Source organism: Thalia democratica, chromosome 4 (genome assembly GCF_965202585.1).
Source record: "Thalia democratica chromosome 4, ktThaDemo2.hap1.1, whole genome shotgun sequence".
NCBI lineage: Eukaryota > Metazoa > Chordata > Thaliacea > Salpida > Salpidae > Thalia > Thalia democratica.
The window spans coordinates 15,043,010-15,070,790 of record NC_139168.1 but is presented as its reverse complement, the minus strand read 5'-3'; the positions used below and the strand labels follow the sequence as shown (position 1 = coordinate 15,070,790).

General features: G+C 26.9%; 1 protein-coding gene across 1 annotated transcript; it reads left to right on the top strand.

The window, feature by feature from the left end:
• The first annotated feature begins 1,153 nt into the window (after positions 1–1,153).
• LOC145833069 (hepatic lectin-like) lies at positions 1,154–27,363 on the top strand. Its single transcript, XM_082940268.1, has 4 exons — positions 1,154–1,199; positions 26,261–26,380; positions 26,617–26,743; positions 27,075–27,363. The coding sequence occupies exons 1-4, from the start codon at positions 1,154–1,156 to the stop codon at positions 27,361–27,363; spliced, it is 582 nt and encodes a 193-aa protein (XP_082796394.1).
• Positions 27,364–27,781: the final 418 nt, after the last annotated feature.

Here is a 27,781-nt window from a genome sequence, read left to right as displayed (position 1 = left end):
CTATTTTTACTTTTTTTAACGTACAAATAACTGTAACCTATTTATTATATTGTTTTATTAAGTCAAATTTTCACCGAAATTTTATTATTTAATGAGTGTGGAACCAATTATTTTTTATTGACATACTAAATACTACTTTATCAAGAGTTTTCTTTGCTGTCTTTTTCAGCACTTTTACTCTAGATTTCTCCTATTTTTCATCCATTTATTAATATGTAAATTGTTATACACATGTCACTAATGATAGTTGAGAGAAATAAAATTCAGAGAAATAACTTTTCTCTTTAATTTTGACAGCAGTTTCTTTATTTTGCAACATCCAAATAGAATCTTGGAGTCCTAGGTTTTAGTGATGGTCTTCAGTACCATATAGTGATTTTGAAGTAGCCTTGAGCAAATAGTCCCCAGCTGCATAGTTTTTAATTGGAATTAATTATGTAGGCAATCTAGGTAGAAATTTTAAGTCTGCTTCATCAATTTCATGAGTTTGATCAAAGTGTAAAAACTGTCTAAACTTAAAATATGGCCTTAAAGCTAAACCTGGGAAACTCACTAAAATGGTTTTGTAAACTCATTTTCTGGCAAATGTTTCAATTTACTAATTATAGAAAAAATTTCTAATGTTTTGTAAAAGAAACCTGTTACGAAAAATTTATTAAAACAAAATTATTAAGTTATTTTGTTACGTAGGGTTTGAACTAAGGTACAAATTGCATTTTACAATCAAAACTTTTATTAAACCATGTTTTCAACAAAATGTTGGTAGAGTAAACAATAAAAACAAAAAAGTTAAAGATTATTAAAAATCATTTAACCCAGAAAACTGCATCCTGATTTGTCTGTGCTGTCATCTATGTAAAAACTACAGCTCTTTCCCATCATATCAGTTATAATTAGTTTTTTGAATATAGGTGCAAGAATGTTAGTTATAATTTTTGTACATTTTGTTTGTTTTAAGGATGCTGTGTCATGAACACTACCTATTTTCTGCAGAACATCCTACTATGTGTGTGCCACTTTTCGACAATATTTTTCGACATTATAGTTTTTAAGTTCGTATAAAAACGTTTAAATATCATATTTTTGGTTACCGTGCAGATATGGTAATACGTATTTGCCGATTTCAATATTTTCTCCTCTCAGTTTCTCGCATATGGCGTTCAAGCGATCAAATTTGACGTCAGACGGCTCAAGGAGCAGTCGGTTAGCGATTCAAAAGTAGCAGAGCGTAAGGATACCTAGTTGATTTCAGACATCTTCACACTTGAATTTTGTCCATCTCTGACCGGAGTTTGAAGATTTCCCATTTTTTTAAGAAGGAAGAAACGTTTTCAACAGCAATCTACAGTGACTTATTTTTATAGGTGCTGAATTAATGTGGCGTTTTAGTTAACTGTGTTTATCTATTTGAAACTTAACAACTTTTTGAAACATGCATTTTTGTCTCTTAACATTCAGCAAACGACATTCTTTAACGACTTTTTATATCAAGTTTTTTATCAACAGATTTGAGTAAAAGTTTCTTATAACGGCTGGTAATTTCTCTCTGTTGGCAGTCTTACTTGTTTATTTTTTCATCCTTCTAATATAACAAATTGCAGTTCAGTCAATGTGCTTGCTTCATTGATGTGAAGGCAATTTCAACCAATTAAATAGCCTTATTTACGCTTTTTGTTTATTATTTTACGCCACTTTCTTAAACCTGCATTCTTTTACCAGTCAGCAGCAGATGTAAGGAGATGTTATTTAAATTATGAACTGATTTTTAAGTTGTAATATTTTGTTAAAAAAAATTTCTTTTGTATAAAGATCAAAACTTGTATACTAAAATTTTACACGCTAAATCTGGATAATACCTTTTACTTTTTCTGTTAAATCTGAGGGAAATGGAGATAAATACATGGTTTGTCGTCAAATATATGAGCAATGAGTAAGTGGTTAGAACATTTTAACCTTTCTGCGACATCTATATACACATTGTTGCAAACTTTTTGTACAGAAGCAGAGAGATTTACTGACTCATTATCTGTTATGCTAGAATTTCTAGTTCTAGCTACTAATTTTGAAAATTGCTTATATGGTCTTTTGCCTTTTTGACAGTCAAAGTATACAAGGTAACTTCATTACCTTATACGAAATTTGTACTTTAGGCATTAATGCAGCAAGCAAAACCAAAAAGCCGAAAAATAAGTTTATTTTATCTAAAGCTTTAATCGGTTTGCAGCAGCAGATACTGTTGGCGAATCATAACAATCAAAAGATATGACAACTGATTTAAATCTATTGAGTAATTTTCACTAAAACTGGTTAACTTCTCGAATTTGACAAGGTTTAAATGTTTTAAAGTTTTTTATTTAAATTTATTTTTACTAATTTGATTTTTAAGCTTTATTTCCATAAACAAAATAGTTGATCGCAGCTTGATTGTCTTGCGAAATTGTTATTTAAATTGATAATTGTTCCTGAAAACTACTATATAAATGCGTGGTGGTTATGAAAAATATTTCATAAGCGATCGTTGACGTTTGAACACAATGTCTAGCTATTTATCTATTTCAAAAATATTTTCATATAACGATGGATGAAGTTTCAATACAATGTTCAACTGTTTATCTATTTTAAAAATATTTTTGTATATCAATGCATGTCGTCTTTTGACAATTTTCAATCATTCATCTGCGGCAACCCTTCAACTTCCAAGTAGTTGCCTATATTCCTTGTAGCTCATGGCGTCTTCTAGCTTTTCTTTTTAATAATGTATTTACACTCTTAGAGTTGCAAAACAGTAGGACTTGCAAAAAAACAGAGTCAACACTTTTTTTTTTAAATTTAAAAAACAACTAATGAGAATGTTGGTGCAAATAATTTAAGTGTTCCTTCAACGAACTATAACTAGTTGTCTATTTATGTTTAATAAGGGGTTGATTTTCCAATTTTTAGCAGAAGCTCTGACTTATTTACTTTTGTACCCTTTAAAATTTTGTAAAATGTTAATAATCGCTTTTGCATTGAAAAATGTTAATTTGCTTTAGATATCTGTTATTTTCTACTTGTAAGTTATTAATTTGAAAAACGTCTTCAACAGCTTGTGCCATTGCCCGCCCTGTTCCTTTTTCTAAATCTTTATAACTTACAAATGTATATTTTAGACTTTTTTCTTTTAAACTAATGTATTTTATAACAATACCTAGAAATATTTTATTACTTAATTCTTACTTTTGACTAAATACTTTTTAAACCCGGATTTTTCAAAATAGGCAACGTTGACCCTTGGAGCAGGAGGTAATAATTTGAAAAGGGTTGATTGTTTTCAAACTTTTTGTCAGGTTGGGAATTATAAAAATGAGTTTTGAAACTCAGATTCAAATGAATAACTTTATAGATATTTGTATTTTTAAAAGCTAACCAAAGTAGCTCTTGTGACCAGCCTTATCTGTAGCCTCATCATCAAAAATTAAAAGTGCTGTACAGCCAATGTCTTGTAAAAGCTTTTTTTGCACATTGGCATGAAATACTCTTCACTACTGCAGTACATTTTGTTCTTGCAAGATGTGCAGACTGAACGCCCTTATGCCTTGAACAACTTTTAAGCACTTAATAAGACATGTGCTAGTGGCCATGTTTCCATGTATAGCAAGATGCATTGTAACTTTAGCTTCAGTTACAGCTGTTTGCGAACACTGTGTATATTCAACTGATGTTGTAGAAGTTGAAGGAACCTGTTATAGATTTTTTAAGGTTTCTTTGTTCAGAAACTTAGAGTAAATAATTTTTTTTACAATATCGCCAAATTTTTTCTCCTTGCAACACAGAACTTTATAGTATACAGTTTTTGTTGTAAAAAAAGAGCAAACATCAATTTTTGTAATCTAAGTACTGGAATTTTTAATGCTTTTATGAAAAAGATATATTGAATTAAGAATGTGAATCAACGGCCGTTTCAAACTGCCATCGTTCTCAGTGTTATCATCACTCAAGTGTGATTATCTAATCTGTAAAGACACTTAAAAACGAATCATCATTATCTTCGCTTTTTAATTGCAATTCCCTTTAAAGCAATTGTTTAGAATTTAAGATAGTGCCGGCACAAGTACAATAAAAATACCCTTTAGCGATGTAGACTCTTAAATTTCCTGACAAGGTTTTATTTTTTTTACGATTTAGGAAAAATCGTATGTAAAGTCTATAAACAAAAATTAAAAACAATAAAATTAGAATACTACCAACCAATACTTGGGTATCAAACTTATCGATGTTGATTTCGTCATCATTTATTATTTAGTGTTCAACTTGATTTCCTCTTTTTTCTTTTGTACTAATAGTATTATTTCTTAAATTTCTCGAATTTATTTTTATCAAATTGATATATCTGCAGCTAGATTATTTAACTTTATAACATTACTGTGTCGCTATCTCGTAAAAGTTCTACTTATATACTATTTTTGGCCTGGTTTAATACGCAACGTGCGCTCTAACTTATATAAAGTAGAAGTCCCCAAGATAACGCTTAAATTATAATTGACTTAAATAAACTAAAATGACTTACTTACCATTTACTAAATGTTTAATAAATCAGTTACTTAATTTAAATTGAGTTCGAATTTGTGATCATGAATATATTTACAATGAAATGCGAAACGAAAAGATGATAAAAAACTGCGCAACATTACACTAGAATAACAGAAACTAAACACTACATGTTTAAACCAAACTAAAAAACATTCTAAAATCGAAATCACTTCAACAAGATTGAAACCATTAAAACTTAAGTGCAGCAAAAAGCTGCACTGAGTTCAGACCACTCAATGAAGTAGAAACTAGAAAAACTGAACCGTACTGACTACGCGATATTCTTAATTTATACTCGCTTGAAAAAAAAAGAAAGTAAAAAAGAGACAATTACCGCTCACGCGGTACAGCTTCAAGAAGTAAACAAGTCAGAAAAAACCCCTAATTAGAAACAACTCTAAACCGCTACCAAGCGGTTACATTTTCACTCCTAAAACGGTCAAATTGGAGTTTCAGCTACGGTTTAGAAAAAAACATTAACTTTACTTTGCTAACAAGTCGTAAAACTTTAAAAAACTTTAGATGAAAACTTTTAGATTCTGACAAGAGAACGATTACACGGACAAAATACACTCTTAATTAAAACCGGTGTAAAAAACTTCGGTGTGGGGTATTTTCTTAATTTTTTTAACTTTACTTCAAGTGTTACGTTAAGAAGATGCTTAGAAATCAGTTAAAATTATGTTTAAGTGTCAAAATGTTTAAATGTAACTGTTAAAGCTTTTAACCAACGGTTGACAAAAAAAAAAAATATATATACATCAAAATAGAACTTAAATGCTAGAAGATATTTATATGCTAAAAACATTTACCTATCAAATCAACATCGTTTATAAAACTTAAGAGTTGGTTAGAACACATTAAGACTTAAATAACAGAAAAATGTAGACAGCTCAAAAAATCTCCTCGCCGCCGGAACTCGCTCCGCCCCTGCACATCTCCTCGTCGTCTGACCGGTCCACGCCGATCCGTCTCCTCGCCTCACCCAACGGTCTCTTGGCGCCACGGAATCCGTCTCCTTGCCTCAACCAGCGGTCTCTTGGCCCTACGGACCCGTCTCCTTGCCTCACCCAGCGGTCTCTTGGCCCTACGGAACCGTCTCCTTGCCTCACCCAGCGGTCTCTTGGCCCTACGGAACCGTCTCCTTGCCTCAACCAGCGGTCTCTTGGCCCTACGGAACCCGTCTCCTTGCCTCAACCAGCGGTCTCTTGGCCCTACGGAACCGTCTCCTTGCCTCACCCAGCGGTCTCTTGGCGCTACGGAATCCTCTGATCCGTCTCTTCATACATCTCCTCTTTATCTCCTCGTTCCTCACCTCGTTCATACGTCTCCTCTACCGCTCCTCGCCGATTCGTTTCTCGAGCCGTTCGTGCGAAAGTGCAATTAAAGTTCAAGCGAAAATATAATGAAAATACTATTTCAAGTATTTTCAAGTACTTTTAAGTATGTTTATAAGAAACTTAAAAAACATTTATAGCTTCAGTTTAAACTAATTATTCATTATAAAAACTTTTAGTATATTAAAAACATTTCACATTCAACATGAGTTAGTTGACAAAACAAACAATTATATTCATTTCAAAAGCTTAAATTTGTTTCGTAAAAATATATAGCTCTTGAACTTTATACTAATTTATAAAACTTTAACATTCTAAGAAAGTTAAAAACAAAGTTGTTGTTAGCGTTTAAATGTTGAATAAGATATTAATAGCTCAAATGACCTTATTAAAATTGTGTTTTTATAAGTAAGCTGAAGTGTATAACAACAAAAAACAAGCCAATAAAGTTTGTTTCAAGCAATTAACAAGGTCATTGTAAAAAAAAAAACTTTAAATATTATAGTTTAAAGTTTGAACATAACATTGTTGCTAAAAATAAAACTAAATTAAGTTTAATAAACTTAAGAAATTTCACTTCATTAACCGATTATGCACTCGAAAACAAGTTTTAATAACCTCATACAAATACTTTTACAAGGACGAACGAAAAAACAACAATGTTTTTACATGCAGTTTAAAAAGTTTATTATCCATTATAGTTCAAATTAAACGATTGTTTGAAAACAAAACAATTAAACTTTACAGTTGCTAACTTTTATAGACGTTTAAAACTCTTTTTGTTATAAGAAAGTTTTATTATTAGAAGCCTTTAGTTTCATTTTAATTTTTAATAAAATGTTTAAAATGATTGAACGATATTTAATTAATTTGACAAAACGCGGAACAACTTGAAAACAAGACAAACTTTTGTTTATACTTGCTCGTACAAGTTTAAAACTCATTTTGAAAAAACGCTTCAACAATGAATTGCAATAATATCTACACAACAAATACATTTTAGTTCTAACACATGTCCATTAGCTTTTCCCAAACCACTTTAACATAAAATTCAACACAATAAAGCTAATTACTTTTTGCAAAAAAACAACACAAATCTCTCACAAACTCGAACTACTTAGTTGTTTTTCCAACTAGAAATTTTAAACTCATTTTTAAAACTTTACAGACCAGATGACTGGGTTAAATAAATGCCCTTAAATTTATCGAATTTTTAATATTATTAAATAAGGTTTATTTTACTCTGTTTTCAAGTCAATATCTACAAAACGTAAAAATTTTAATGAAGGTATCTGTGTTCGATTCCAGCTATAAATAACTGGACGTCCGGGTCATCATGTCGCTACCTGGTAAAAGTTCTACTTATATACTTATTTTTGGCCTGGTTTAATACGCAACGTGCGCTCTAACTTATATAAAGTAGAAGTCCCCCAGATAACGCTTATTTTATAATTGACTTAAATAAACTAAAATGACTTACTTAATATTTACTAAAGGTTTAACAAAACAGTTCGAATCTGTGATAATGATTTTATTTACAATGAATTTGCGAAACGAAAAGATGATAAAACACTGCACAACATTACACTAGAATAACAGAAACTAAACACTACATGTTTAAACCAAACTCGAAAAGTATTGACAACAAGATTGAAACCATTAAAACTTAAGTGCAGCAAAAAGCTGCACTGAGTTCAGACCACTCAATGAAGTAGAAACTAGAAAAACTGAACCGTACTGACTACGCGATATTCTTAATTTATACTCGCTTGAAAAAAAAAGAAAGTAAAAAAGAGACAATTACCGCTCACGCGGTACAGCTTCAAGAAGTAAACAAGTCAGAAAAAACCCCTAATTAGAAACAACTCTAAACCGCTACCAAGCGGTTACAACTGCAAGAGTTTCTTTTTTTACAGTTTTTTAACAATCAGATAACTTGTACAAAACTCTAAGACAATATTCATTAAAAAACATCTTTTATTAAAGCAAACAACAAATAAAATCGATTTCGGCTAACGCTTTTCAACTTTTTTGTAAGCAACTAATTTTAAGATTAAATTTTGAGTAAATGAATCGTTAGAGGTTACATAAGAAAAAATAAATTAACACTAATTAGCACAATTGAGCGAAAATTTAATTAGACATTCACAATTCACAAATACATAAATAAAACAGTTGATCAGTAATTTAACTAAAATAAGCAACAATAGAAATGAAAAAAAAAACAAACACCAAAATAAGCGACAAAATTCAAAACAAAAATTCATTAAAAATTTTCTTAAATTTAATCTATAACAACTTATAAAGATTAGATTTGTAAACGTATTGTTGCTTACACAATAAGGTTTGCATGTTTTTATAAATAAAGATTCTAAAACACTTAAATGATAATCATTACGAGCTTTACTTATGATTGAAAAGTTACTATCACTATAGTTCTTTGCACAATCTGAATTGTTTAATAAGTGTTCGGCAATCGCTGATGATCTATTAGATTGTTTTTTTAAACCAATGTCCATCCATCTTCTGAGGGAATTAAAAACGTGTTGGTCCCTTCTCATATGGAATCTCTTGGACGTTCTGCCAATGTACACACTGTCACAGTTACTAATCAGATAACTATAATTTGTTATTAGATTGTTTTTTAACTCAAGCTTCACCTGAACAATCGGATCTTGAATTCCTTGAAACTTGTTGGATTAATAAGCCACTTTAATTTTATTAATTTAAACTTTTAGTTAATTCAAACTACTTCAAAACGACCAAAAGCTTCTATGCCATCTACACACCTATGTCATTGCAAGTGAGACTCTCATTATTCCATCAACATCTATGACATCCATTAACATACGTGTTTCATCATTTCAGATAAGTTGGAACCTTCGATTTCTTCATGCAGTCATAAAACTTTTTTTATTGTTTGTGAAAGAAAGTATGTTGGTTAGATAAATCAAGTAATTTAGATATTCAACATAGCAAAAAAAGCAAATAATAAAAAAGACTCGAAAAACTGAAATCTTGTATACTACAGTTAAAAACGTTCCATCAACTTCCCCTGCAGTATTTAAAGAGCATAATACATTTCATTGGCAGTTTTTCAATATATACATATACAGCTTTTTCAAACTAGTATTTTCAAACACATTTTTTCTCAACTACCCTTGCATATTTAATTCATTTGATATTTCAAAATCTACCAGAGTTAACTTTTGTTTTTTAAATTGCACCTTCTATTACTTTTCTCTGATAATTGGTTCAGGTGTTAATTTATTTTGACATTTCTTCAAAAACATTTTAAACCCAATTTTAATTTTCTACTAAAAAGAATCCGACTTATAGTTCTAAAACCCTGAAAATAATTCAAAAAAATTTAGTGGTTAACCTAATAAAAATGTATGTCAAATTAGCTAAAAAGTATATGCATTTTTTCATCACTATTTTAAAATCCTGATGGTGTCTACAGTTCTGAAATAATCTATAAAACTCTTCCTTTTGTAGTATATGGATTTCAACAGTTTTTTTCCTAAATATAAAAGCTTAATTAAAAAATAATTTCAACCTTGTTATTGAGAGATTACTGTTTATTCTCTCTATTCTATGTTATTGGTGAAAAAAATTGTTATAATGGTTTTCATGATTTTTTCAAAAGGTAAATATTTTAATTAACTGTTTAAAGCTAACTGTTAGTTCTTCACTGTTTAGCGTTTCGTTATAAATAATAAACATAAATATAGTTCATATACTTATACTTTTCTAAAAATAATAACGAAATACTATTTACAATATTAAATATAAAATCTAAATAATGTTTAGTTTTTTTCAAAAGTACTATATTATGCATATAATACTTGTATACGTATGTTTCGATTAACATAAAAATTTGTTTAATTTTTATAACAGATACCGAGAAGTATTTATTATTTCTTATGCAGTTTTTAAAATATCTGTGATAAAGATTTCTTCATTTTTAAGTAATGTTGTTTTAACTTTTGTAAATAAACTATTTTTTACGTGTCATGTGTCGTTTTTTATTTTGTAAATTTTAAATAAAAGTTTTTTTTTCACGTTTGTAAGGGTTGTTAGGTTATTGAATGAACCTATTTATAAATGTAATTAAAGTTATTTTTAAACAAAGTTTTCATTCACGGACAAGTTGTAGAGTTTAAGTTAGGCTTACTTATATTGTTGTTTGTAGTAAGGTTTAAAATCCTTTTTTTTTTCAAAATCGTTCTATTTAACTTTAATGTTAACTCAGCGTATTGATGAAGAAGTATTTTTTTCGTTTTGAATGGGTTTCTCCAAATCAGTTTTACAAAATTAAACTAAGTAAAGACTAAAATAGCGTTGTAATCAGTTGGTTTTGAAATATTTATTTATAAAGTTTTGAATAGACTATATTCCAAATATACTTTATTTAATAACTATGATTTTTACTTGACTCTATAACCAGAAAAAATATTATATAAGTAAGTTAACAACATTTTCAAAATTGTTAAAAAAATAAAATACTATTTTTGAAAAAATGAACAAATACACGCTTCCAGGGTTGCTACAAGGTCAGGAAATTATTAAAAGTCCGGAAAAAAGACAAAAGTCAGGAAAAAAGGGGGGGCTATTGAACTAGGTCAGGTTTTATCAGTTTAATATTTAAAAAATCCTTATTTTTCAAAGCCTTCAACTTGTAAAAATTAATTACAAAACTCTTAAAAGTCAGACTTAAATTGCAAAGTTTTCTTATAAAGTTACAAAATTATTTATTTTGCGATGTATTCATTTGATTTAAATTAAACTTCATTATATTTTATATAGTATAAATTATCATTTATAAAACTGCAAAGTTTTTCTAGCAACATATTGAACAAGTACCCTACTTTAGTTTTAATGATCTCTAGCAAGGACACTTCCATAGTGAAACTGAAAAATACACAAAAGTTTATCTAGTATAATTTTAGAATCCAAGTGTTTTTTGTGTAGGTACATATTTGAGTTATTTTTAATTAGGCAGTTAGTTAAGTATTTTTATGTAAAAAGTTGATGTGTATATTTAACCTCTATATTTTTTTTAAAGTTGTTTGAACTTGTAAGATAAGTTGTAAGAGGTATATCCCATGAATACACAGACGGTTTAAGTGATGATTGAATTCAGCCGCTAAACTGTTGTTCTAACCTGTAACAAAATATGATTAAAAGTTTTATATAGTTTTCAGTGCTAAATTATGTATTTAAGAATAAGCAAATAAATATAAAGAGATTGATTTACAAAAGACAGGAAAATTTTAGTAAAATGCCGGAAATTTTCTCAGCCAGATCTTCGGCAACCCTGCGCTTTATCTCATACTTTCGTTTATTAAAACATTTTATAGTGATAAATGCTGAAATTATATACACATTTAACAGTAACAAACTTATAAATTAAACTTTTTAGGTTATATAAGTTTATAAAACATTTCCATAACAAAATCACAATTATTTATCATATAAATTTTAAAATTAAGATTAGACCAACTCACAACTCATAAACGCATAGAAGTAAACAAGCTAAAACACAATGAAAAAATTCTCTTTTCATAAAAATCTTAAAATACCAAGCTCTAAAATATTAAACCTTGAATTGTTTTATCTAAGGTAATTTTTGCATTTAGTCTTTTATCAATAAACTTTCTTTGTAGTCTAAACTTACAAATTTAGGTTGTTCTAAAAACATTATCTTGTAGGCACTGTCCAATCCTATATTTTCAATATCAGTATGATGATTCTTAAAACAAGTGTTTAAATAAGGCAGATTCGTCTCCTTTACCAACCAAGTTTAAATTTTTTGGAAATTTTCCAGATACTTATATGTGAATTTCATCTTAGTTTAAGACTATTTTTAGTGTGACCTAGATATATAATTTTTGCATATTAAATATTAAGCAGAACATATTCTATAACATTTATAGTTTAATTTTGCTTTTATATCTACTGTTTGTTTTTAAGTACTGTACTTTCCGCATAATGCACATTTTTTGCTCTTTGTAGTAGGTACGTTGCTTCCCTTCTTGGCTGTACAACTAAATATATTCAGCAATTAACCTAAACTTCTTGGTTTAGTGAAAGACGTTTTTGCAAGTGGAAAAAGTTTCTTTTCTTCTTTCATGAATTTTATTAAAATTTTAAATTGAGATAACCAGTATATATTGTTAGACTTATGAATTTTTAGTTTTCTTTAACTCTCACTGGATTTAAATTCACTATCGTTTTCTAACTGGCTTTTGAATATTTTATTATTAAAATTAGATCTTATGCATTTCATTTGAAGTTCCAATAAACTTTCGTTTTCATTTAATTATTTGAGGCATTTGATTTCTCCTGTTTGATTCCTTTAAATATATTTTGTGGATGGTATGATCTTCCAGTTATGATAAGTTTTTTTTTTGCAGTTTCCTTTATAAAACTTTGTGTCTTAAAAGATTTGATTCTACTATCTATACTAAGTACATGTTCTACGCCTAGGAAAGGAATTATTTCAATATCTTGAGACATTGTACTGCATGTTATTTTAAGATTATAGTTTTCAAATGTGTCTTTTAAATTTTTGATGATCTCATTGGCATTTTCTTTGCTTTCTGAGATAAAAAAACTTCATCAATAAATCTTTTAATAAGAAATACTCTTTTTGTATTCTGTACTTTTAACATGATAAAACGCAATGTTAGCAATTGCCACTGAATTATTGTCCCCTGTAATTATACCTTTCTTATGTTTGAAGTAACATTCTCTAAATTGTATAAAGTTATTGTGTATCGCCATCTTACATAGTTTGACAATACATTTGATCATACTAGTATTGTAACAAGTCCAAAAAGTAAGGGCTTCTTCTAAAGTATTTTCAATGAGGCTTACTTCAAATGATGGATACAAATTGACTACGTCAACAATGTTAACTAAGCAACTTTTAGCTTTGTTTGATAATTTACAGGATTTCAAGTCTCCCAAGTAGGTTTTAGAATCCTTACAGTACTCATTAAGTTTATATTGGCAGTATTTTCTACTAACCGGATCTAAAACTAAATTTAATATAACAGTTATTTTGCTGAGGTGGGTGTTTCCAGCTGCTTAGACTATTCTGACTGGATTATCATTAATATTACAATCTTTCAGCTGCTCTGGTGACAGCTGATGTGTTTTCCAAAGCGGATAAGTACAGCCTTAGTTCATGTTTGAAAAGAATTCACTGCCTGTGGCATTTTCAAGAGTACCAAGTTTTGTTCTTGTTATTTCTGTGGTACTATATAAAAGATTTTCATCTATGATGTTGTTTTCACACAAACTCATTTCAGTTTTATTCATTTCTTATTGGTTATTTTCCAAACATTTGGTTCATTTAATGGAAGTTTTATGTAGTTCTGGTCTTGAGCATCATTTATTATTTTCGTGTAGTCATAATAGTCAATTATAATCGTTTTACCATCTTTATCAGATTAGCCTATTACTATATCTTTATTTTGTGATTCTAATTTTAGTTTCTTCAGAGATATCAGTTTGTTTTTATTCAGGTTGTTTCTACTTTCGTACCTTAGTATCAAATCATTTTTGAGATTTCTCAACTTATTTTTGATGAAATGTAGGAAAGATTTTAAATTTTCAGATACTTCGTTATTCTCAGGTCTTTAAAACTTTAGGACGTTTAGTTTGTAACTAATACTGTAGTTAATATCATCTACTTCGTTCTCTTTGTTTTCAAAGAAAATTTGCACTCTAACGCTCTAATGCAGTTCTTCTGAAATGGGGTTCCGCGACGCCTCTCAGAGGTTCCGCAAAGCCTTTCGAAATTTAAAAAAGAATATTTATTTAATTAAACATTTTATGTAAAAATAAAATTAGGGGTTCCGCGGAAAAGTTGAACTTTGGAAAAGGGTTCCGCCACTAGAAAAAGGTTCAGAAGCACTGCTCTAATGTGTTTCAGTAGATTTTCACGTTCTTTTTGAACAACTTGTTTTTCCCATTTTGGAGTAGGGATAAATTGATTTCCAAAAGAAAGTAGTTGAGTGTCATATTTAATTAAATCAAAATTAGAAAATTTTAAAGAGACATTTGAAAACCTGAATCTTACAATAACATTCAGTATAGTGTCCAAAGATAATAAAATAATTCCTTTCCTAGACGTAGAACATGTACTTAATACATATAGTTAAATCAAATTTTTTAAGACGAAAAGTTTTATAAAGGAAACTGCATAAAACGAAACTTTTCTAAATGTTAGATCATACCATCCACAAAATATTTTTAATTGAATAATAACAGGAAAAATAAAACGCCTTAAATAATTAAATGAAAACGAAAAAGATTTTAAGGTAAGTTTATTGGAACTTGAAAAGAAATGCATAATATCTAATTTTAAGGTAAGTTTATTGAAACATGAAAAGAAATGCATAAGGTCCTATATTAATCCCAAAATAGTCAAAAGCCAGTTAGAAAACGATAGTGAATTTAACTCCAGTGAGAGTTCAAATAAACTAAAAATCCAAAAGTATAAGAGTATATACTGGTCATCTCAATTTAAAATGTTATTAAAAAGAAGAACATTTCATAAAAGAAGAAAAGAAACTGTTTCCACTTGCAAAAAAAATCTTTCACTAAACCAAGAAGTTTAGGTTAGTTGCGGAATATATTTAGTTGTATAACCAAAAAGGGGAGCAACGAAACAACTAATAACAGCAAAAAATGTGCATTATGCGCGGAAAATACAGCAATTATAAAAACATGATGAGAAGAGTTACATAAAAACAAACAATAGACATATAACCAAAATTAAACTGTAAAAGTTATGGAATATATTTTGGTTAATGTTCAATATGCAAAGAAATCTATTTAGGTCAGACTAAAAATAGTTTCAATGTAAGATGAAATGCACACAGAAATAACTGGAAATATTTCATAAAAAAGTTTAAACTTGGTTGGTAAAGGAGACGAATCTGCCTTATTAAAACACTTAATTGAGAATCATCATACTGATATTGAAAATATAGGATTGGCCAGTGCCTACAAGATAATGTATTTAGAACAACCTAAATTTAAAAGTTTAGATTTCAAAGAAAGGTTATGAATAAAAAGACTAAATACAAAAAATAACTTAAATAAATCAATTTAAGATATAATATTTTAGAGCTTGGCATTTTACGATTTTTATGAAAAGTTCATTTTTTATATTGTGTTTTAGCTTCTTAACTTGTATGCGTTTATGAGTTGTTAGTTAGTAAAATTTTAATTTTAAAATTTATATGATAATTAATTGTGCTTTTATTATGGAAATTTTTTTTTAAACTTTTCGAACCTAAAATGTTAAATTTTTAACTTTAATTTTGTTTACTTTATAAATTTGTTACTGTTAATTGTGTACATAATTTTAGCCATTTATCACGTGAAAATGTTTTAATTAACGAAAGTATTAGTGAGACTAAAGCGTGTATTTGTTCATTTCTTCAAAGTTTTATTGAGCAGTTTTAATTTTTACAAAAATTAGTTTTTACTAAATTATTATAGTTTACTGTCTGAACAAAGGGGTTCTCATTGTCTTGGACACTGGAAATAAAAAAACGATTAAATTGCCAAGTTAACTATAATTTTTTAATTCAACCTTCACTCAAAAAATACTTTAGTGGTTATTTTAGTTATCATCAAAAAAATTATTTAAGAACAGTCTATGACAATGTAAAAAATACATGTTAGCTGTTGGACTTATTTAAAGAATGAAAAACAAAAGCTAGAATAAAGTACAAATTAGTATTTTAAAAGCTTACGAGTTTATTCATTTTTACATGAATTAAAAATTAAATTTATTTTATAAACTAATGAAAAATTTCCTTCCGAATATTAATAAGCTATACAATATAATTTTCTTATTATAGATAATTAAGTTATTTCTTACCAAGTACTTAATCTTTTGTAATTTAAAAGAAATATAATAAACGTACAGTTGACAATTAGGGAAATCACCGACGAGTGAAAACTATTCCACACATTGGGGATTAACCTAAATTAACAACTATCCTATATATTAAGCTGAAATGAATTAACTTCATCACTTTTCTAGAACCAGTTCACTCGAGAACAAGTTAAAGATATGGACAAGTAATTTGTTCAACAATTTTATTATTGAAATTGTTTAAGTCAATCTAAAGTTATTTAGTAAGAGGGTTATAAGTACTCGTGAATTTGTTAATGAAATTCTAAACCTCAGTTAGTATATTGCTTTAAAATAATAATTTACTTAGTTATATCATATTCAAGTTTTAAACCTTTCTTTGCTCTTAATATTATTATTGAGTTTATTTTATAGGCAAAGCCAGTCTAACGCCAATGACCATGCTAATCAATGTAACCCGAACATTTTCAAAATAAGTATGTTTAATCAAAAAACAATCTATTTTTATGTTCAAAAATTAAACTTATTATTTGAAAAATAAATTTTAACTGAATAGATTTTTTAAATATTTAGTAGAGCAAGCTAAGTAATTGTAATTAAAAAAAAGGTTTATATTCAAAATGAGTCTATAAAAACACAATCGCATTACTAATATTGTTCACAGTTATCTGGGTCACCAAAGTAACTACGGCGGGTTCGGTACCAGATCTGATTTGAACAACCACTCAAACCAGATGAATTCTAACAACTCAAATTAGTTTACATTATTTGTTTGAATTTTTCTGTAAATTTTGAACATATTTTTCGAACAACCAAAATAAGTTTCAAAGTTGTAACTAAGATAATTGTGTGTTAAGAATTTAGAAGAAATCAGCTATGTTTGATTTGAAAGTTTTTTGCTAACCATAGTTTGTGTAAACGTGAAAACTATATAAATAATAATGATGATTTACGAAGTACTTCCTTCATTTAAACTGACGCACGTTTCTTATTGTTAAACTAGTAACACTGTTTCATAGAGTTGTTAAACAAGCTTTATAATACTAAATTACTTTTGTATATATGATTAAATAATAATTTCTAAACTGTTGCTAGTATGTTAAAACAAATTTGTTATTTTCAGATGTTTTTTTGACAAACATCTAAGAAGTGTAATAGTTTTAACATCTAAATAACAATTAATTATTTTACAGCTAACAAGGAAAGAAGTAAGAAGTAATCGCAGAAAAATTTTGAAAATTTTATTTCAGTCGTTAGATTTATAACATTCTATATACTTTTAGCGTTTTTATAAATTTGAAATAAAGTTATTATTCTATTCTTTTCAATAATTGTAAATAAAAGAACAAATGACTAAAAAATTGTTTTTAATCAGACATTCATATTGTTTTACTTAATTTAAAATATTTTGGTGCATTTTAATACTTTTTTTTGTGAGTTGGAAACAAAATATCGATTAATTTATGAAATTAGTATATTAAGTAAATAGGTTATAAGGTAGTAAATATAAGATAAATGCTTAACAAAACAAAAAAACACAAACTTATGTTCTAGGTTCTAGTATACTGACAAATTTTTAAAATAAAAGTTCATAAAAACATACTTTGGTTAACAATTATTGACTTATGTTTGTTTTTAGGGTTTTAATGATTTATAAATTGTAACTAGAATATTTTGGAAAAAAAAATATTTAAATTAAACGGTAATTAATATAATTACTATATGTTCAATGAAAATCAACATATAAACATTTGCTTGAAAAATAACCGGTATAAAAAACCTTAGAAATTTAAAAAGTAGTTTGAAAATACCAAGTTGACTGTTAAAAAAAAAAATTAATCTTGTTCTTAAAACAAATACGAGCTAATAGTTTAAAAAATTAAAAGTATGTAAGAGTGTAGTACCTATTATAAATTCGAAGTTGGTTATGTGCTTTAAAAAAAGATCTTACTGAATCAAACTACCCAAGAAAAAGTCCTATTAAAATGAACGAAGCCACAAATTTTTAAAACTATTTTAATAAAAAACTAATTAGATTATTCTTTGTACTTTAATGTTGTGGAAATTGTTTAAAGTGTTCAGCTGCTCATAGCTCGTTAAAGACAATTACTCACTACCAAGTTTATATAGTACAAGTATAATAGAAAACATGTATTTATTAGCTATCATATGTCGATGTTTATAAAAAATACTTATTAGGGATTGAAAAAAATTTGAAACAGAAAAGTTCATAAATATAAAAAGTATATATTAAGTTAAGCAGTGAAAAATTACATTTATTCAAATCATCAGTAAACTAGTACATTTAGATTTTTAAATAGAAAAAAAGGTTATTGTATTGTTATTTCATTAATAGTTTTTTAGTTGATAAAACTAGTTTTAATAATTGATGAATTTCAACTTATAATGTTGATTTAATAACTTTTCATAGAAAAATCATTTTAAATAAGCATATTTAACATGTTTGAAGTTTTTACAAGAAATATGTTTAAGGGGAATTTAACTGCTAAAGTAATTTTATCAGTTTACTTATGATATAACTAATTACTTTGAAACTTAATTTAGTTTATACGTATTTTGAAATTGAATATATTTATATATAAATAAATATATTTCTATAATAAGATTTACATATTAACTTTGAAGATTTTTAGGTTGTAGTTGTAAATAGAACTAAGCAAAAAAACATTTTCAAAAAATAACTTTTATCATTAAAAGTAAACAAAATAAAAACTAGATGCACCAACAAAAGTTCATGCAAGTTTCTTCCGTAATTGTATCAACATAATTATACATCGGGAAACTATAAACAACTACATAATTATATACAAGGAAATAAGAACAGCATCTAACACAACTTAAGTTACGTAATCAGTGTATATTTGCTATATAAACGAAAGTACGAAGCTAGTTTAATCAGTAAGTCTTTAGTTTGATAGAACTTTTTGCTTACATTACATAAGTTCTAAAAGAAGTTAATTTTAGAAACAGTTTTTAGTTTTAAATCTATTTTGTTTTATATACATTTTAAAAACTTTTTACTTGTCTATAAGTACTTAAAATTATCTCTAAATTGAATACTGATAGTATTCTTTTATAGTAATGCTTTTAGTTAGACATGATTTTTCTTTAAAAAAGTGCGAATTATGTCCTATGCAAATGTGTGCAAGACTTTATATATGACCTAGTATACTAAGAAATACCAGAAATGTAACTTGTATAAAATTGCATTTTGTATAACAAAATAATTCTATTTGCTTAAATTTTTGAACAAGTTTGAAATGGGTATAACGTATGAATTTATTTCATGAGCACTATACTACTGTGAAGCTTTTATTAAACTAATTAAACTATGTTCATAAGAATTAAATTATATAACTACTTAATTTAGTTTACAGACATATTAAAAACAATCAAAATATATTATAAAGGTATCTAAGACCTATTCATTAGCAAACTTAATTGTTTTTTCAAGTTTTTAACTAACTTGTCATTAAAATAACTTGACTCTACAAAATTTAAAAGTTTATTTTACGTATAAAAGACAAAATGTTTAGGAAACTCATTAGGTTTTGATTTACTTTGCTAAATGTTAAAACTTATAAAAACTCTATCAATTTTTTTTTTCAAATTTAGTAGCATCTAACTAGATCGAGGGTCGGGAGCATTTTAGAAGCAGCCGGCAAATTTTCCTATAAGTTTCTATAAGTGAATAAGATAGAAAACTTTTTGCTTCAACAGTTATTTAAAGTCTAGCAATGATATGATAACCATTTTTAAACCTAATTGTACAAAAATAAACCACAACAGAGCACTTGTAAAGTTCAGTCATAATTAGTTAAAAACTAAACTGTAAGCTTTTTTTAATGTTAAAAGAAAACGTTTTCAGCCAAAAATTACTTAGCGAGCCGTAAATTTTTGCTTTGAGGGCTGCAGTTTGTTGATCTTTGATCAAAAATAATACTTTTTCGGTGTCAACAAAATAAAAGAAAAATTGTAAAGTCAATCAAATTGACTGTGTTCAGCATATTTACAATAAGAGGCGTGTTTAATAAATTTACTTCTTTTTTTTGAAGTGTTAAGTAATAATTTGATATTTTTTCAAGTAAGTAGAAATTATCAGAAATATAGAGATACATTTTCTTCACATTTTTGAATAGTCAGTTTTCTATATTATATATTTATTAAAAATCATTATTCACCTAAAACAACATCTGAAGAATAATAAACTAATAATTTGTACACAGCTGTTGTTTTTTACTATATATAATAAAGTCAATCAAAAAAAAAAAGTTTTATCTAAAATCTTAATTAAAATCAACATTAAAAACATAACAGCTTTAGCATTTACAAATGTTTTGCAAACAAATAATGATATGAAAACTCGAAAATATTTAATTTTTAAAAAATAGAAAAATTTCAATAGCTTTTTAATATTAAAAAAATAAATGTAATATAATCAAATTAAACTCAATTTTTTGTAAAATTAATAATTAGCTTTCAAAAAAACACTGTAAAATCTTAAAAATATTTACACGTCGAAACTTAAAACTAATAAAAACATACTTAATATGCTTAAAACATTTTAACACATCTTTTGATATTTTATAAGTAATTGAAAATTTCAAGCTGATTAAAACTGCGCTCACTTTTTATTATCCATGTATAATCTACTCTTAATCAAATAACTTATTAAAAAACATTGATAATGAACGTTTTAGTTGTTGCACAAACTTCATTTTATTAAAAAATCTTAAAGTCCATACAAACAATCGTTTGTTCTGTGAAAAACTTTTAAACTTAACCAGTTCAAACTAAGAAAACAATTTTTAGTTATAGTTCATTAAACGGTTTACGATCTGGTTTAAACAACACTTAAATTTTTGTGTATAATTATATATATATATATTAAAGGTTTTATACAAAGTTCTGATCGATAGTGCTCGACAAATCAAATTGGAGCTTAATATTTATTTATTTAATTATATAAAAACTATAATTCATACAGCTGTTTCACACATTGAAATGTAAAATTTCATGTGATCTTCAGTGAGTTGTAGTTTATTATAATAGTGAACAGAAATTTCGATTTTAGAATTTTTTATAGTAATTATGACGTAGTAATGGTACAGTTTATTGTACGATTAGTTGAATTTGAAGTACGCTGTAAATGTTATTCTATGCTTTTTAGGAAAGTTTAAAAAGGTTATTTTGGAAAAATGTTTTAAGCTATTAGAAAAATTTTTTAAGCTGTTGGGAAAAATGTTATAAAATGCTATAAAATACTCGTGTTTGCCGCTTTGATTTTATTTTGTTTTAATATTTAGTTGGTTTTAATTTTGTTAAAAAAGTATTTTTGATAATGGATGCATATGTTTTGTCTTTCGCTTTTCTTGTTTAGTGTTACGTTCTTATCTGATTTTTCGATTTCTATTTTTTCTAAGTTACAAAGTTTGCAGCCGAATTTAGTATTGAATTTTAATTTTGTCCTGTTTAATATTTCCCATTTAATTTTGTAGTCTGTATTGTTATCTTTTAAGTTCCATATGTAATTCGCTAGTTCTGTTGTGTGTCTTTTGTTAATATTGTTGAATGATGATTTGTGGTTTCTGTATCTTTGTTTAAAGGTATTTCCTGTCGACCCTATATACTGCTTTGTTGTTTTATTTGATGTTACTGTTGCTTTATAAATTATATTTGACACTAGGCATTCGTTATTTAAAGGGCAAGGTTCTTTACGGCAATTACAAAGTTTATCTTTTATGGTGCTTTTATCGTCTATATCGCTTTTGTTTAATATTTTGTTGTTGTGAGCTATTATTTTACTTCTGAAATTATTTGTGCAACTGTAAGATATTTTGATTGTGTTTCGGTTGAATATTTTATGGAATGGGTGGTTTTCGTCAAATGATGTAGTGATCAGGTTTAAGAATTGTTTGCCTATTTTTGAACTTATATTTAGACAGAATGGTGGGTTGAAATATATTATGTCTCTTTTTCTTTGTTTTTTATTTCTTTCTGGTAAAGTGGTCTTATCGTATTTTAAAAGTATTATTCAAGTTACCAACCATACAACAAACCAAACTCACCAATTTTATACGTAAACTACAACTCCAACCACCCCCGACAAATACTAAAACAACTACCCGAAACAATAAACAGAAGACTAATAAAACTATCTAATAACGAAGAATCCTTCAACAATGTAAAAAATGAATACCAAAAAGCATTAAATTCGGCCAATTATAAAAACACCTTAAAATACGATGAGACCACTTTACCAGAAAGAAATAAAAAACAAAGAAAAAGAGACATAATATATTTCAACCCACCATTCAGTCTAAATATAAGTTCAAAAATAGGCAAACAATTCTTAAACCTGATCACTACATCATTTGACGAAAACCACCCATTCCATAAAATATTCAACCGAAACACAATCAAAATATCTTACAGTTGCACAAATAATTTCAGAAGTAAAATAATAGCTCACAACAACAAAATATTAAACAAAAGCGATATAGACGATAAAAGCACCATAAAAGATAAACTTTGTAATTGCCGTAAAGAACCTTGCCCTTTAAATAACGAATGCCTAGTGTCAAATATAATTTATAAAGCAACAGTAACATCAAATAAAACAACAAAGCAGTATATAGGGTCGACAGGAAATACCTTTAAACAAAGATACAGAAACCACAAATCATCATTCAACAATATTAACAAAAGACACACAACAGAACTAGCGAATTACATATGGAACTTAAAAGATAACAATACAGACTACAAAATTAAATGGGAAATATTAAACAGGACAAAATTAAAATTCAATACTAAATTCGGCTGCAAACTTTGTAACTTAGAAAAAATAGAAATCGAAAAATCAGATAAGAACGTAACACTAAACAAGAAAAGCGAAAGACAAAACATATGCATCCATTATCAAAAATACTTTTTTAACAAAATTAAAACCAACTAAATATTAAAACAAAATAAAATCGAAGCGGCAAACACGAGTATTTTATAGCATTTTATAACATTTTTCCCAACAGCTTAAAAAATTTTTCTAATAGCTTAAAACATTTTTCCAAAATAACCTTTTTAAACTTTCCTAAAAAGCATAGAATAACATTTACAGCGTATTTCAAATTCAACTAATCGTACAATAAACTGTACCATTACTACGTAATAATTACTATAAAAAATTCTAAAATCGAAATTTCTGTTCACTATTATAATAAACTACAACTCACTGAAGATCACATGAAATTTTACATTTCAATGTGTGAAACAGCTGTATGAATTATAGTTTTTATATAATTAAATAAATTAATATATATATATATATATACACATATTTCCGATGTGTCAACAAACATAAAGACATATTTTAGTTAACTTTAAAAAGCTTTACTTTGAACATGCTTAAAGTTTGAAAACTTTTGTTTTAACTCTGATAATTTGTGCATTTTAGTCTAGAAAGCTCATTATATATTTAAAATATGTAAAGTTCAAAAAATACATTATAAAATCTTTGATTAACTAAGCATGTACTTTTAAGTGTCCATGGTAATTTTAAACTTGTTTTTGTTTGCTAACTTACACCCTTTTTGACAAATAATAGTTTTTTTTATAGTTTTTGCTTGATTATATTTTGTATAACACTTACACGTAAAATGTTAATGTTTTTTTAAAAGGTGCGTGCTGCTGTTAAGTGATGTAAACCTTTGATAAAATTTACTGTACACTATATTTTAACAAAGTTAATTTAAATAAAAAGGTGTGATTTGATTATGCCTTTTGTAGAAACGTGTAAATTGGATGTCTTTGTTAGAAATATACAAAAAGTTTTAGCAAATAATACAACAATAATGACCATAGTAACAGCAAAACAGTCAAACGTCTTATAAGTTGAATAATTTTGTTAAAAACTTCAGTTTGAGTCAGGCAGCAACTATATAACATTTTTTAAAATATTAAAAATTTCTTTTAATTTTTTTCGTTCTTTTTTAAATTCTTTACGTGACATAATTATGTTACTATTTCAATACTAATTTGTTATATTAGTGTCTAATGAAAGTTGTTTGTAGTGTAAAATTGTACTTGTAAATAGCCTTCTTTAAAAAAGTTTTTTGAACCTTCAATACTTTAAAGGTTTTTTGTAATTAATGTAATGTAAAACTTAAATGTAAAAAAAAGAGGCTAAAAATAATGTAAAGACATTTATGTTTTAAATTTTCTTCTGTTGGTTTATACTTTTATTATATAGTAAATAGTTTATAAAGCATTTAATACTATGTCCTCAAATATTAACATAACAAATATAGTTGTTATAATTTTTTATAAAGTTTAAATTATTAATAACTAAGTCAAAAAACGTAGAGATGTTATAAGTTCATTACAATGAAGCTCTGGTTTACAATTTTCATAGTTTACTTTCACGAGGTTGTAAGTGAAATAACTAATTACGATGATGACAAATCAACACTTGCTGCAGTCAGAAAAATTATTTGTAACAATACCACAAATACTAATGACCCTGAAGGTTTTATAATTTCGTTTAACTTTGTAAATGTATTTAATTTTTTGGATAAAAATATATTTCTATAATCTTTAAGCATTAAATATGTATCTTATCTCTAACAAAGATTTTTTTATCAAAACTTCAAGTACAGTACACTACCGCTTAAGTACGCAAATTGAACCCGACCAAAAAGTGCGTACTTAGCATAGGTAGTACGTACTTTTTGACGACATAGTATAATATGAAATTTAGTTGTTTGTTTTCTTTCTTACAACTAGCCAACAAATAATTAAGCCAAATAAACAAGTCTTTTTATTTTAAATAGTATTCAAAACATAATTCTAATTTGCAAAATTTTTAATAGATTTTAAAATGATTTATTTTTTCTATAAAAAGCTTCTACATAATTAATACATACATTTAATATAGAAAGTCAATGTCAGTCAATGGTTATAAAAAACATTAAGCTACATTTAGTTTTGTTAGAGGGAAAGTACCAAACTACATTGTGTTTACCAAACATTTTCAAAACATCAATGTATGTACATTTAAATTAAATTATGACTTAACTATTTTGTATTTGTAGGTTTTTTTAACTTTGTCATCTAGATTTACTTATTTCATAGCATTACAGCTCAAATGTCATTATTCTTTTTACTTTTCTGCAACCACTACATAAGTATTTATTTTTTTAACATTTAATAACAGGACTGTCACAATCTCAGACCACTTAGACTACTCAGGATTACTCAACCTAGTTTAAAAGTTGTGAAAGTCTCAGACTAACTCAGCAGGCTGGCCATTCTACCTGGAAACATAAAATAATCTGGAAAAACTTGATGATTGAAAATTTAGGCAAAAAAAACTAGAATTTCTTAGAAGTTTCAGTATAACATCCTTTACTTTGTCTTTCTGGATAAGTGCGTACTTAAGGCGTGATGCGTACCAAAAAAAGTGCGTACTTAAGCGGTAGTATACTGTAGTTGTTTTTATTAATTTGTTTTAAATGATTTATGAATAAACTAAACTATTTTTTTTATACGGTTGCTTCAAAAAGAAAAATTAAATTTAGATATTTGGTCTAACCTAGGGGTGGGCAACATACGACTCGTGGGCCAGATACGAAAATGACGTTTACATGACAATTCAAATTCCGAAAATTTAAATTCCGACAACTCAAGTACTTAAAAAATATTTAAAAACCATATCTCAAAAGCTATAAATATCTACTGGCAGTTTTTTTCTTTTTCACAAAATTTTTAACATTTCTTAAGATATTATAAAACTAATATAAATAACTATATTTTTATGCTTATTTTAGATATATCTCAAAAAATACTTAAAATTTTTCAATAATAAAAAAAGGCCTGAAGATCTTAACACTACTTATACAAAAATATTATTTTTTAGCATATACACATTACTTTTTTAGTTAAGGTCGATTAAAATTGTCGGAATTTGAACTGTCCAAATTTAAGTTGTCGTGCACCCGAAAATGAAGAACACAGTTAAAACAACGTTAGTGGAATCTGGCCCGTTAAAGTAAAAAATACCTTTGCATGTATTTGAATCTAGCCCACAAAACTAAACTTTTAAATTTATGCTAGGTAATCTGGGATTAATAAAAACAGAATAACGAAAGAGAAAATAGGCATATTCAAAGGGTGGTTTGAGGTTTAAACTAGGTATAGTAGGAAAAAAAGTCATATATAAATATAGTATTTTTGAAATGAAAAAAGATATTTAAGTAATTTTTGTAAATTATTAGTTATTGAAATTCATAGACCTAACAAGGAATAAATTTTTTTACACATTGCTTGCCGACAAAAACCGTTGCCAAAGTTAAGTTGAAACTTATAGTTTTCCAAAGCAAAAACATGTTTGTTAATCAAATACTATAGCAACTTATACATAACTTACTTTCAGGTGAAAAAGGAGGTTTAGATGCTAATTGTGACGTCATACCCATAATAGAAATGCTGAATAAGCGAATTTCGACATTGGAGCATACTGTTGAGAAAATCGTAGCAATACTAAATGAAACTTGTTAGAAAGTTTCTGTAAAAACAATCTTATAATTTTTATACTTATAAGTGGTTTAAAAAATGTATAAGACTACAAATTTTACGTTAAACCACACTTATTGTAGATATTTTAAATTAATTTATAATATTCATTAATGAGGTAACATTTTTCCTACAAGAATGTCTAACGTGTACTTCTTATACTCATACTAAAAAATGTTCTTAGATTTAATTTCAACTCGTAATTTTTCAAAACAGCTTTTGACTACACATTCAAGATAACACCATACAGAGGAACCTTTGAAGAGTGTCGCAAGCAATGTCAAGCTATGGGCGGTGATTTAATACATGAGTGTTTTGGTGAAAATGGTGTTAAGTATCATTCGTTAGTTGTGAATAACCTTTAGATTAACCTAGTAAAATAAAGAGGTTTTTGGTATTTCTAAATATTAAACAACTTAATTTAAGCTTGATGATAAATATTCATTATATCAAAAATGTATTTGCTAATTGACAAATGAGCTAAGTATATTAATTCTTTGTGCTATAAATTAGTGTAATAAATTAGTCAAAAAAATTTAAATAACCTAAAAAATATAAAAAAAACTAGTCGAAATAAAAATAATTAATGTAATTTAGTAGTTTTTTCATTGAAAAAAGCCTCAAAAAGTTTTTTATGTCACATATGTTTTTAAACAATTTTTATTTTAACAAAGGAAAATCCGAAAAATGGTAGAGTCGTCAGGAAAAAACGTCTGGGTTGGAATAACGGATCGTCAAACCGAAGGATTTTTCAGATATGTGAATGGGCAGACAGTGAATGCAATCGAAGACCAACCCTTTTTGTACTATTTCAAATCGGGTGAACCAAACAATTATGGAGGTAATGAAGACTGCGTGCATTTTTGGATAAAATATGGTAAACTCAATGATGTAGACTGCGGAGTGACTTCCAATGGAGCTGATTTTCATGGTCTGTGTGAAATGAAGAATTTAATATTCTAAACTTATACCTTTATCTTTTAAAAGTCATGTACTTTTAAATCTAAATAATTTATTTTTGTTTTAACTTTTTAGCTTTTACTCTACAATTTAACTTGTAATGATTTCTGAAATTATTATTTTAAGTTTTTAACAATAGTTTTTTTTCTATTCTGTGTATATCTTTCTGACTTTAGAAATTTAATTTTGATAAAAAATTAGTTGAAGACTTTTGTTATTGTACATATTTTTTTTTTAATATAAAAATTACTAAATTTTTAGAAAAAAATTCATTTATTTACGCTAACTATTGATGTCAGCTCAATACACTATGTTAATTTAAAACAACACGTGATATAAAAAAATATTTTATTTCCAAACACTAAGCATAAGATTGTTTGACGCATAATAACTTGAAATTTGTCAAAAAAACAGTAGAATA

Excerpts from the sequence above, each read along its gene's own strand:
- LOC145833069 (XM_082940268.1), top strand. The coding sequence starts at position 1,154 with ATGGCGTTCAAGCGATCAAATTTGACGTCAGACGGCTCAAGGAGCA. Across the intron at positions 26,381-26,616 it reads AGCAATACTAAATGAAACTT|CTTTTGACTACACATTCAAG; the intron begins GTTAGAAAGTTT and ends TTTTCAAAACAG. Across the intron at positions 26,744-27,074 it reads AATGGTGTTAAGTATCATTC|GAAAATCCGAAAAATGGTAG; the intron begins GTTAGTTGTGAA and ends ATTTTAACAAAG.